Source organism: Schistocerca cancellata, chromosome 9 (assembly GCF_023864275.1).
Source record: "Schistocerca cancellata isolate TAMUIC-IGC-003103 chromosome 9, iqSchCanc2.1, whole genome shotgun sequence".
Lineage (NCBI taxonomy): Eukaryota > Metazoa > Arthropoda > Insecta > Orthoptera > Acrididae > Schistocerca > Schistocerca cancellata.
The window spans coordinates 227,331,186-227,344,919 of NC_064634.1; the positions used below are offsets into that span (position 1 = coordinate 227,331,186).

General features: G+C 38.9%; 1 protein-coding gene across 1 annotated transcript in view; it reads left to right on the forward strand.

The window, feature by feature from the left end:
- Nucleotides 1-4,055: 4,055 nt before the first annotated feature.
- The window catches only part of LOC126101301 (xanthine dehydrogenase/oxidase-like), a 188,279-nt gene continuing 178,600 nt past the window's right edge, over nt 4,056-13,734 (forward strand). Inside the window, exon 1 of the mRNA XM_049911980.1 lies at nt 4,056-4,300. Within this exon, the coding sequence (XP_049767937.1) occupies nt 4,056-4,300 (245 nt within the window). The remainder of the gene's footprint in view (nt 4,301-13,734) is intronic.

The window sequence follows — 13,734 nt, forward strand, 5'->3', positions numbered from 1 at the left end:
CGCACTTGGACAGCAGCAAATTTTGAGATCAGACACGTAATTACAAGACTCGCAGTACACGGATTCCACCATGAAATTTGTGCAAATACAACATACCACGAACCGTCAAACCTTTGCAAGTGTACACTATGTGGACAGTCTTGAGAGAGATACCATATAGAAATATGCAACAAGAGGACCAGATCAATTAGAGACTATGCAATAAATAGTTCAAATGATATCTGTTATAATACCTGCACTGAATGTAATCTACTACTAAGAATTATGCAGACACTCAATACATCCTTGTAATTCACTCTCAAATGATTGTAATCTAATGTATAACTATAATGGCTATTTGGCTGCAATAAATCGTTTATTAAATACTGTAACGTGTGTGGGCCTCAGTATGTAAATCCCGCTAATTAAATTTCTTGTAGAAATTACAGGGAAGTGTCATGCCAACCCTCCATTAGTGTAATTAATGTGAAAACTCTGTTGTCTTCAATATCTGAGCTTCGATTTAATGACACCCGTTAAACAAAACATGTTGATACTGGGCATGTTTTACATTTTTAAACACATGCTTCTACGAAAAGAACATAAGCACAATATCTAATAGTGTGTGAAATATGCTTCAAAACCCTTTAAAACATTTATTTATTTACTTAGAAGAAACCAACTTTCGTTAGTCTCATTTATTGTGCTGTAGCCTGCACGATATCAAAGTTCCCACACTCTGCAATCTAATAGTACGTGGCATTGAGAATTTTATAGTAAAATTCTTCACTAAGCTTTTTTCCTCGAGGAAGGGTATTTTTATTTTATGTTGGAGCAAAAGGTGCATTTGTGTGCAGACATAACAGCAGTGTTCACGCAAATGACAACACACCACATCAACTGCCCACAGAAACCGCTAAAATGGTATAAGAATAAGTGGGATAAGAGTCGATCCACCTCATTGCAAAAAATTGCAAAAATTATTTGCTTTTTAAATTAGAAATACAGTGTCAAGAATATTCAGAACACGTTTGATTCCCAGCTAAAATTCCGGCGACGCGGGAAACAGAAGCTAAAAAAAAAGGGACTATCCCGTTTTCTTTATGAGACGAATTCCAGCCGGCAGGTGTGCTTCTACCGTTCATTGACAATAGAGAAAGAGGTGACAATGAAATTAAATTATTCCACATTGTCGTTCTTTCATAGCACAGTTACGTCATAATTCGAGTTGGTCAGTTCATCGCTCCGTGTTTAAAGGAAAAAACTTTATGCTCGTGTACCGCGTTAAAAGTAAAAAGCTTTGTGGTCATGTGCGGTGTAGTACGATTGGAACTGAGTACAGTCTTTCTTTCTTTCTTTCTTTCCTTTTACATTTTTTTCTTTTGTTTTGACTTTTGGTTGACAATTTTGTAAGTGCCTTAACATGAATAACAGTGAAAAAATCAAACGTGCAAAAGTATGTGGGGTGGCATTTTGGAAATTATCGAAGGAAAGGCGAACGAGAAGCCAATGTTCTAAAAACGCTTGGCAGAGTAAATAAATTTTTCGCAAAAATGTTGCTGGTTCAACTTCGAGTTCAAGTAGTATGGATGATATTTCTGGCAATGCAGTTGTAAAAGAAGTAAATACAGACGAAACAAAAGTTAAAAATGAAGAAAAGCATGTTGTTCCTGATTCCGAGTTCACGAAAAACTAAGTGTCGAGTCAGAAATTACAAAAAGAAATAATCTCGTTAGTGATGATCCTGCAGAACGGTGTGTCAATGTATCAACAATCGACATTCTCTTACAACGTGGCATTAATTAAAATTGTAATGGTTATTTTTCTAATGCAGTAAGATCAATAGGCGATAAAACTAGATATTTGACCAAAAATGTATTTTACTGTAAACTTTTAAATGGTGAATGAACTTTCCGTGATTTTCTGGTATCATGTAAATTGTTCGGAGATAAGGTTGCGATTGCTGCTAATGGTATTGCAGATTGGAAATATATTTCTAATATTTTATCTCATCATGAGAATTCACTTGAATACAAAAATTCTATGTTATCACTCTTAACAAGAAAAAAGTCACATGTAGTAAGGCAGTGTGTTGAAAAGGGTGTTTGCAATAGTGAGGAAACTAACAAGTTGTGGACTTCCCCTATGTTGACACATTGAAAGATTACATTCATTAGATAATGATCAATTTATGATGACTCTTGAACTTATAGCCGAGTTTGATCCTTTTCTCGCAGAGCACGTTGAACGATATGGAAATCCAGGGCAGGGACATACAAGTTATCTTTCTTCAACAGTCTGTGATGAGATAATAGAGCTTCTTTCTGAACGAATAAAAAGAATTATCATAAGTGAAATAAAACAGGCCAAATATCTCTGTGTAATAGTAGATTCTACTGGGGACGTTTCACATATTGATCAGTTACCTTTCATATAAAGATAAGTGGGCGAGAATGGTGAACCTGTTGAACGTTTCTTTCTGTTTTTATCGAACCCGGGAGACAAGTCCGAAAACTGAGCTGAGGCCGTACTAAAAGTTCTGTCTACAAATTCTATTGATATTACTGACAGTAGAAGCCAGTCATATGACAATGCAAGCAATATGTCAGGTACCTACAATAGTTTGCAGGCACGCATTAAAGGACGAAATCGGAAAGCGTATCGTGTGCCTTGTGCAGCACATTCTTTGAATTCTGTCGGCAATAGTGCTGCAAGCTGTTGTCGGAAGCATGTTCATTTTTCAATGTAGCGCAAAACCTGCTTCTGTACAGCCCTGGGATAAACATCTTTCTTTCATGAAACCAGGAAGCAGAACGGTAAAAAGTTTATCAAAAACACGTTGGTCAGTAAGAGAGGAAGCGTGTGTAAGTCTATATGAAAACTGAGAGGGCGTTTTCAATACCAATAATACATTTGAAAAACCACTAGTGTGAAATGAGACTTCAGTTTTATTGAATCAAGTCAACAGACTTGAAACAGTATTCATGGCGACAGTTTGGAAGGACATACTCCAGAGATTTAATAGTGTAAATCAGCAGACTTGAAACAGTATTCATGGCGACAGTTTGGAAGGACATACTCCAGAGATTTAATAGTGTAAATCTGAAATTGCAAAGTGTAAATATTGATACTAAAATAGTGCATGAATTATATGAATCACTTGCAGGATTTATTGCATCTATTCGTGGCATGTGCGATTATTATGGAAATAAATCCATGGAGATTGTGACTGATATAGACTATGAATGCACCTATAAAAGATCACGAAACCGCGAACTTCATGATGACGAAGAAGCGGACTCTGAAGAAGTTTTCCTGACTGGAAGGGAAACATTTAGAGTCGGAACATTTCTCCCAGTACTCGACAACTAGTACGCCGAATTAGTGAGGAGGAAGGAAAACTATGGAACACTGTTGGACTCCTTCACAGTTTTCGGTAACCTTAAGAACAGTTCGCCTGACGATACTGCGAAAATGCAGCAAAACTTCAAGCGTCATATGACAGATTTGGAGCCTTCCTTCCCTAGTGAATGTGTACATTCCGCAAGACTTTTGAAAATTTCTGAGATTAGAGGAACTTTTGAAATTTTCTGAAATTAGCGATATACTAGTCGAAATGAGTAAATTTTTGCGAAAAGAAAGGTTACAGTCCGTGTTTCCGAATGTTGACATTGCTCTTAGAATATTTCTATGCATGGCATGGTTCATGGTGTGGGTTCCTGTTGTCATGTCCTAGTTCATGAACCACGGGCAACGCATGAGTGGCCAAGTAAGTGGTCCTGACAGTTGGGATACCAGTTACTTTGGAATAAGGCTGGGCATCTCGGACCTATTCTGAGTCGTGGTCACCTTTGTGTTCAGACGGCAAAGACTAACAAATCCACCGGTTAGTCCCTCAACCGTTAGGGGTAAAACTCAATGGGACCCGGGGCAAGTAAGGCTAACAACCTGCTTCCCAGGTACTTTAAATATGATGCTGGCAACAATCAGAGCAAAATGCCTCGGACCTTTGGAGGTGACGGAGTCCCACCTCTAATTGACAAACAGGGACTCCTAAGATACGACTCGGCAAACGAATGGTAACGAGATGGGGAGCTATTAATATCAATGGGGGCTACTCTGGGAAGAAGGTAGAGCTGGCAGAGGCTGCAAGTAAGATGGGGTTGGACGTTTTAGCTGTTAGTGACATTCAGGTAAGGGGTGAGAAAGAGGAAGTGGGAGAAAACAAGGTCTACCTGTCAGGAGTCAAAGCAGGAATAGCACATTGGGGTGTAGGGCTTTACATCAACAAAGAAATGGAACCCAGTGTAGTTGCAATAAGGTATGTAAACGAACGACTGATGTGGATAGATTTGACAGTGTCTAGCAAGAAAATTGGGATTGTGTCAGTATATTCGCATTGTGAAGGGACAGATCAAGATAAGATCGATAGTTTTTATGACACACACAGTGATGTAGTTGTTAGAGTAAAGGACAAGGACAGTGTTCTGCTCATGGGTGATTTAAATGCCAGTATAGGAAATCGAACAGAAGGGTATGAAAAGATTATGGGTAAATTTGGAGAGGATATGGAGGCCAACAGGAACGGGAAACAACTCTTGGATTTCTGTGCCAGTATGGGCTTAGTAATCACAAACTCCTTTTTTAAACATAAGAACATTCACCGGTATACTTGGGAAGGCGGGGGAACCAGATCTGTCATTGACTATATAATAACAGATCAGGAATTCAGAAAGGCTGTGAGGGACACACGTGTATTCAGGGGATTCTTTGATGCCACTGATCATTATTTAATCTGCAGTGAAATTGGTATTGTGAGGCCGAAAGTGCAGGAGGTCAGGTCCATATGTAGGAGGATAAGAAGCCGGCCGGAGTGGCCGAGCGGTTCTAGGCGCTACAGTCTGGAACCGCGCGACCACTACGGTCGCAGGTTCGAATCCTGCCTCGGGCATGGATGTATGTGATGTCTTAGGTTAGTTAGGTTTAAGTAGTTCTAAGTTCTAGGGGACTGATGACCTCAGCTGTTAAGTCCCATATGCTCAGAGCCATTTGAACCATTTTTGAGGTTAAGAGTGGAGAAACTTCAGGATAAGGAAATCAGGCACAAGTACATAACAGTGATCTCAGAAAGGTATCAGTTAGTTGAATTTAACCAATTACAGTCATTGGAAAAGGAATGGACAAGGTACACGGACACAGTACTAGAAGTGGCAAAAAATGTCCTGGAACAGTAGTGTGTAAAGGTAGGATGATGCAAACAGCTAGGTGGAATGACACAGTCAAGGCAGCTTGTAAAAGGAAAATGAAGGCGTATCAAAAATAGCTACATACTAGAACTCTGGTAGACAGAGAAAGTTATGTTGAAGAAAGAAACAAAGCCAAACAGATAATTGCAGCATCCAAGAAGAAATCTTGGGAAGACTTTGGAAACAGGTTGGAAACTTTGGGTGAAGCTACTGGAAAACCATTCTGGAGTGTAATTAGCAGTCTTCGAAAGGGAGGTAAGAAGGAAATGACAAGTATTTGGGACATGTCAGGAAAACTGCTGGTGAATCCTGTTGACACCTTGGGCAGATGGAAGGAATATTTTGAAGAGTTGCTCAATGTAGGTGAAAATACGACCAGTAATGTTTCAGATTTCGATGTACAATGGGATAGGAATGATGATGGAAATGGGATCACATTTGAGGAAGTGGAGAAAATGGTCAATAGATTGCAGTGCAATAAAGCGGCTGGGGTGGATGAAATTAAGTCGGAACTCATCAAATACAGTGGAATGTCAGGTCTTAAATGGCTACACAGCATAATTGAAATGGCATGGGAGTCGGGACAGGTTCCATCAGACTGGACGAAAGCAGTAATCACACCAATCTTTAAACATGGAAACAGAAAAGATTGTAACAACTACAGAGGTATCTCTTTAATCAGCATTGTGGGTAAAATCTTCTCAGGATTGTTGAAAGGAATGTGCGAGTATTAGTTGAGGACAAATTGGATGAAAAATGAAAACCAATGTGGGTTTAGGTCTCTTAGAGGTTGTCAGGACCAGATCTTTAGCTTACGGCAAATAATGGAGAAGTGTTACGAGTGGAACAGGGAATTGTATCTATGCTTTATAGATCTAGAAAAGGCATATGGCCGTGTTCCTAGGAGGAAGCTATTGTCTGTTCTACGATATTATGGAATAGGAGGCAAACTTTTGCAAGCGATTAAAGGTCTTTACATAGAAAGTCAAGCAGCAGTTAGGGTTGACGGTAAATTGAGTTCATGGTTCAGAGTAGTTTCAAGGGTAAGACAAGGCTGCAACCTGTCTCCACTGTTGTTCATATTATTTATGGATCATATGTTGAAAACGATAGACTGGCTGGGTGAGATTAAGATATGTGAACACAAAATAAGCAGTCCCGCATATGCGGATGACTTAGTTGTGAGGGCAGATTCGATTTAAAGTTTGCAAACTAATATTTCAAAGCTAGATCAGAAATGTAAGGACTATGGTATGAACATAAACGAAAGTAATGTCAGTGGGAAAGAGATATAAACGGATTGAGTGCCAAATAGGAGGAACAAAGTTAGAACAGGTGGACGGTTTCAAGCACTTAGGATGCATATTCTCACAGGATGGCAACATAGTGAAAGAACTGGAAGCGAGGTGTAGCAAAGCTAATGCAGTGAGCGCTCAGCTACGATCTACTCTCTTCTGCAAGAAGGAAGTCAGTACCAAGACTTTAAGTTATCTGTGCACCATTCAATCTTTCGACCGACTTTGTTGCATGGGAGCGAAGGCTGGGTGGAGTCAGGTTACCTTATCAATAAGGTTGAGGTTACGGATATGAAAGTAGCTAGGATGATTGCAGGTACTAGTAGATGCGAACAATGGCAGGAGGGAGTCCACAATGAGGAAATCAAAGAAAAACTGGGAATGAACTCTATAGATGTAGCAGTCAGGGCGAACAGGCTTAGATGATGGGGTCATGTTACACGCATGGGAGAAGCAAGATTGCCCATGAGACTCATGGGTTCGGCAGTAGAGAGTAGGAGGAGTCGGGATAGACCAAGGAGAAGGTAACTGGATTCGGTTAAGGGTGATTTTGAAGTAATAGGCTTAACACCAGAAGAGGCACCAATGTTAGCACTGAATAGAGGACCATGGAGGAATTTTGTAAGGGGGACTATGATCCAGACTGAACGCTGAAAGGCATAATCAGTCTTAAATGATGATGATGATGATGATGGTACTTACAAATTGTTCAGCAGAAAGCTCGTTTTCGGCTCTTAAAAGACTGAAATCGTACCTACGTTCTACGTTGTCTGAGGAGAGATTGAACGCCTTGTCCATTCTTCACATCGAAGCCGACCTCCAAACGGATAACTCGGAACTATTAAGATATGACCAACAATTGTTCTGGCGTCAGAGCCAGATGCAAACGTTGCTGACTGGTGAGTTTTTTTATTTACTCATAATAGTTTTAAAAATTTCAGATTATAATGTGATTTTTATTAGAACTTAGAGCACATTCATTGGACTTACAAACTACGCATTACCTGTTTATTTTACAATTGCCGATGACAGAACGCGGAACTAAACCTCGTTTACGTGCAGATGTGACCGACGGCGCCTGACTATACTAAACAATACCCGAATGACCCAAGCCGCTCAGCGCTGTACAGTCAACTGATACTGATACTGTAGTATATTGCAACTGATGCGTATTCTTGGAGTCGGCTAAAATGTGCAGTTATCGAGAAAACATACGTTATCGGAGAGTACGCTCACATGAAAAAGTGTTAATAAATAACGTAGTTCAGTTCTGTCGATAAAACCGAGCGAGGTGGCGCAGCGGTTAGCACACTGGACTCGCATTCGGGAGGACGACGGTTCAATACCACGTCCGGCTATAGTGATTTAGGTTTTCCGTGATTTCCCTAGAACACTTCAGGCAAATTCCGGGATTGCTCCTTTGAAAGGGCATGGCCGATTTCCTTCCTCGTCCTTCCATCATCCGAGCTTCTGCTCCGTCTATATATATATATATATATATATATATATATATATATATATATATATATATATATATATATATATATATATAACTTACACGGATTAATGGTGTTGTGTACACTTATTGTGCAGCATTTAGCTACACAGTTCCTAATGCTTTACACGTTCACTATTAGATTATAAAACAAATTTGATATTTTCACAGTAGTCTGAAAAATTATGTAATAGCTATTCCAGCTCTGTGTTTGTTTGTCTGTATTTATTTATTAATTCGTGCACAGAAATCTATTCCATATTCATTTCTTAAGCTTTCTTATAGATTCACGTATTAATACCGAACGTGGCTTTTTATCTGCTACACATTCAAATTAGTAGATCGTAACACGACAGTTTAATTTTAATTTTGAATGCATCTCTGCAAAAGTATGTATTAATTTCTAATGTATGACACGTTCGCTTCAATTTTTAGATCGTAACACAACTTTTTTGTTTTCAACGGTTTCGTTTGAAAGAACGTATAAAAGTGAATGTATAACAAGAATCCGTTGTCTCCTACATGCTCTGCTGATTTCTTAAGCCATGCAAGAAAAGTTGTTTTCCTTGTGTTCGTTTCTGTTCTCTTTCAACACAAGAATGCGTTAACACAATGTAGTTTTAAGATTGTTTTATCCGCTGCCGTACACCAAATACAGTTCAGGAACCATATTACATTTTGATATAGCGCCACTAGACCGCTGACGCGTCTTTCAGAATAACGAATAGCTTACAGCGCTCCCACCCAAAACGGCAATTGTGAAGTGATCGGGTAATAGTTATTATTTAAAACATTTTTTTGGTGGGGGGCAGGGGCGCATATAATATGGTGTGCCTAGAGGCGCAAAATTTTTTAATCCGCCACTGCTTACAAGTTTTTCAAAGTTTTATTCCTCGGTGATGTAAAGAGTGAGGTGTCTAGTCTCCATACTAGTGTGACCGTCTGATTTACCCAATTTACGTGACCCTCAACTTTTTAGTGAAGCAAGAGCCGATTAGCAATTGTCTCAGGGAACAATTTGATGTGTGCAGTGATTATCTTGAAAGCGTTGTTAAACCTTTCTGTCAATTGCATTCACTAAATTGTGGGACTGAATGATTTGTTAACTGCATTTTGTTATGTATGTATCCGTGTTGCTATATTTGTATACTTTCGTGGCATTCCTGTATCGCTACTTCACTATGACTAGACTGTACGTAGACACTGGCCAGTCACTCTCACAATGTTCGTATAGTTGTTACACCTATAGGAATTATGTTCTACATCATCTACGTGATTACTCTGCTATTCACAATAAAGCCTACGAACAATTATTATGGTTAAATGCCAATAAGTGTTGAGATTATCAAATCTATGTTTGCTCTATCGTTTTCTCAACGTCCCCTTACACTATTGTCTGAACAGTATAGCAGCAAAATTTATTCTCAACAAAGCAAAACTCTCTTTGTGTCGTGACATAACACTGTCACGTTCTACAAATCATTTTCTGTAACAGGAACCCGACTTTGAAACAATCTTCCACAAAATATCAGAGTAATTAAATTCCTTCCAAATTTCAAAAGACAGCTAATGGTCCTCTTCTCATGAAAATAACCATCTCTCCCAGATTCTGTGCAGCTCACTCTCGTCATTCTCCTTCCCCCACAACTTTTCCCTACCTCTTGTCAGTAGAGTCCTCTATTCATATTCTGTTCTTTCCTGACAGCCACCGTCACAGTTATTTCTACCTTCACCTGTTTCTTTTTACATTTTACCTCTGATAATACTAGACATTCCTTCAAAGGTGCAAATCCAATCTATATCTTTCTAAATGCCCTTTACTTCTTCTTCTTCTTCTTCTTCTTCTTCTTCTTCTTAGCGGATGGATCACTTAGGACCACGCGTAATCAACATTTGTTGGCCTTCCTTTTCGCCCAGTATTCCATCATACGCAACGAATAGGCTAGCTTTCGTTGTGTATATCACATATGTCGGTTAGTTTTTCTGTCTTCTTCCTCAAAACCCCATGTGTTTGTGATTTTTCTGATTTCATTTCTGTTCAGATGGTTCAAATGGCTCTGAGCAGTATGGGACTTAACATCTGAGGTCATCAGTCCTCTACAACTTAGAACTACTTAAACCTAACTAACCTACGGACATCACACACGTCCATGCCCGAGGCAGGATTCGAACCTGCGACCGTAGCGGTTGCGCGGTTCCAGACTGTAGCGCCTAGAACCGCTGGGCCACTCCGGCTGGCTCATTTCTGTTATGTAGATTTGGAGACCCTAATTCTCACAGGTCTTTTTCCGTCTGTTTGTACCAGTTCGGTCTTGTAGTTTTGTTCTTTAAAAATGTATGGATTTTGTGCGTTACGTGTTTAAGTCCAAACTTTCTAAATCCACCATGAATTGGATTCTTCTTATGAGCATTGTGTCTGTTGTTTTGGAGATTTTTTTTATATTTCTGCATTGGGTTTTAGACAATGCACACCATCTTTAGTTCTTGGTCCTAGGATTTTCCTCATTATTTTACGTTCTTTCACTTCCAATTCCCCTTTTAGTGTTCTGTGTTGAGGATTTAGTGTCTCTGATACGTAGAGAGCTTCGGGTTTAATTACTGTTGTGTAATGTCGTATTTTGCAGTTCCACGAGGGACTCTTTTTGTTGTAAACGTTTCCTGTTTACTGAAACGCCGTCTATATTTTCTGCGCTCTTGATCTGACAGATTTCTTTTCATTACAATTTTACACCAATCCATTCACCTAAATATTTAAATTTTTTTACTCGAGAGATATAGTTATTACCAATTTTGAGATCAGAAGGTGCATCTCTGATGTCAGTCATAAATTTTGTTTTTTCAAAGGAAATTTCTAATCCTATTTTTGCTGCCTGCTCTTGTAATAATTCTAGTTGTTTCTGTGCATCGGTAATGTCTTGGGCGATCAGTGCCATGTCGTCAACAAACGCTAAACAGTCTAATTTTATGCCCTTACGTTTTGGTCCCAGTCTCTGTGCTGGCGCTCCTGCTTTTCTCCATTCTCGAACAACTTTTTCAAGAGCACAAGTGAAGAGCACTGGGGACAGTCCATCCCCTTGTCGCACTCCTCTGTCTATTTCAAATTCTGTGCTCAATTATCCCATAAATTTTACTTTGGATTTGGTCTCCTTGAGTGTTTCTTTTATGATGTTTGTTGTCTTTTGATCTAGTCCAAATTCTGCTAACACCTCAAACAGGTATTCTTGGTCTATACTGTCATATACTTTTTTTAAAGTCGAAAAACGTGATGACATAACTTTTGTTTGAAGTGCTACGCAAATATTTCATCGAGTTTTTCAAGTTAAGGATTTGTTCTACTCATGATCGACCCTTCCTGAATCCACCTTGGTATTCACCTAGTTTTGAATCCAGCTGAGGTTCTGCACGATTTTTTTTTTTTGATGTATGATTGCTGTCTTCCAATCTGTGAGGATTTTTTCAGTTTTCCAGATTTCATCTACAATTTCTTTGAGTTTTGCTATAAGATTTACTCCTGCATTTTTCCATAATTCTGCGATGATTTGGTCTTCTCCTGATGCTTTGTTATTTTTCAGTGACTGAATTATCTCTAATCTCCTGTAAACTTGGTGGCTTTGAGTCTGGGTTTCGGTGTGTATGACAGAACTCAAATTTTTCTGCAGGCTTTCCACAATTCAATAATTTAGAAAAGTATTTTGCAAGAATTTCACTGTTTTCGGTGATGGTATGGGCAATTTCCCCATATTCATTTCCGAATTGGAGTGCTGGAGGAGAGTACTTTGTTAATTTTAGTTTGAATACTCTGTAGAAATTTCGGGAATTATATTTCTTGAAATCATTTTCTACGTCTTGCAATTTTTTGTCTTCGTGTTGTTTACAGACTGTTTGTATTGCTTTTGTGACTGTTTTCCTGGTATCTTTGAGATCTTCCAGGGTCTTTTGATTTTTGTTGCACAACCAATTTTGCCACGCCTGTTGTCTGAGATTTATCATTTGGTCATACTCATCTGTCCACCATGGGTGTTTATGTGTTCTTGTTTGCGTTGCTACAGTTTCAGCTGCTTTTAAAAGTCCTGCTTGCAGTTGTTGCCAATTTTGTGGTTTTAAATTTTGTGTTTATTTTATAAATTGTTCACTACCATTTATCTTTTGAACATCATATTTACGGTATGGAGATTTCTTAGTGAGTTTTCTTTTCTCTAGAATGACATATAGGAAGAATTTTGTTGGATAATGGTCGGAATCTGGGTCTAGTCCGTTAAGGACTTTTAAGTTTCATGATTTCTACTGCATTTACGGGGGAGATTATTAAATCATCCAACTGATATTCACCTAGTAATGGATTAGGTGAGATCCAAGTTTTGGTTTTCGAGGTTCTTTTCTTGAAAATTAGGTCCTGGTTTTTGCAGATTTCAATGCCCTTCCGGTTGGTCTGTGTATGCCCTGACCATTTACCTACCCAATATCGATATTTCTTTTCTTTACCAATTTGTGCACTGAAATCGCCCATAAGGATTTTGACATGGTTATTAGGGATTTTTGGGAGAATATTATCTAATTGATTCCAGAATTCTTCTACTTTGTTTTTGTTAGTGATGTTAGTTGGTGCATGCCCGTTGATTGGAGTGTATATCTTTGTTGTGGAGAGCCGATTCGAGTAAGATTTTATAAGTCGTGACTGAATCAAGTATTGATGTCTCTACTATAAATCCAGTTCCAAACTGTGGATAATTTGCCATTGCTCGTTTTCGAGTTTGTCCTTTGTATGTCCTGTCTCCTGAATCAAAAGGATTTTCATCTGTATATCGTGATTCCTGAAATGCGATAATTTTGATTTTACGTTCTCCGGATTTGTCCAGGACGTTTTTTAGTTCTTCCATTTTTAAGAGAGAATTTACATTAAATGTCATTAGCCAAATTCTCGATTTTGGTTTGATTTTGTTATTACGGGGTTTTGAGGCATTCCGATTTACCTCCATGGTTCAAATGGCTCTGAGCACTATGGGACTTAACATCTGAGGTCATCAGTCCCCTAGAACTTAGAACTACTAAACCTAACGACATCACACACGTCCACGCCCGAGGCAGAATTCGAACCTGCGTCCGCAGCGATCGCGCGGTTCCAGACTGTAGCGCCTAGAACTTCTCGGCCACACCTGCCGGCCTTACCTCCATGCACACTTCTGTGGTATCTCGAGAATCCGAATAGACCACTTGCGGTTTTCCAACCGTGGGATTTGACCCACTGGGGTAATTTGTCTTTGAAGGTGCTGTATCAATGTTGATTTATTTGGACTAGGTTTGTGACTGAAATTGAGATTTCAGTCTGGTTAAGCTCAGTGTTCCATTTCTCAGTTTTATAGATCAGCCGCCACTAACATGTGGAACATACGCTGTAGGGGTACCGCCACTAACCTGTGGAGCCGTCGTGCCCTTTGTCCAAATAACCTTGGACGATAGCTTTTATAGTATCCCAAAAAGCAAGGTTGCCTCTTCCGCCAGTTCCGCCCTTTACTATTATTATTATTACTATTATTATTATTATTGTTAGTGTCAGCTATTATTATCACTATGGTTATAATTACTATTATTATTATTATTATTATTATTATTATTATTATTATTATTATTATTGTGTATGTTTTTTTAATATCTCCAGTTTGTATTGTTCGTGGTCAGATGTAAGAGAGGGCCTTTAGACGCTAGTCTGGTCTGCCTAAAT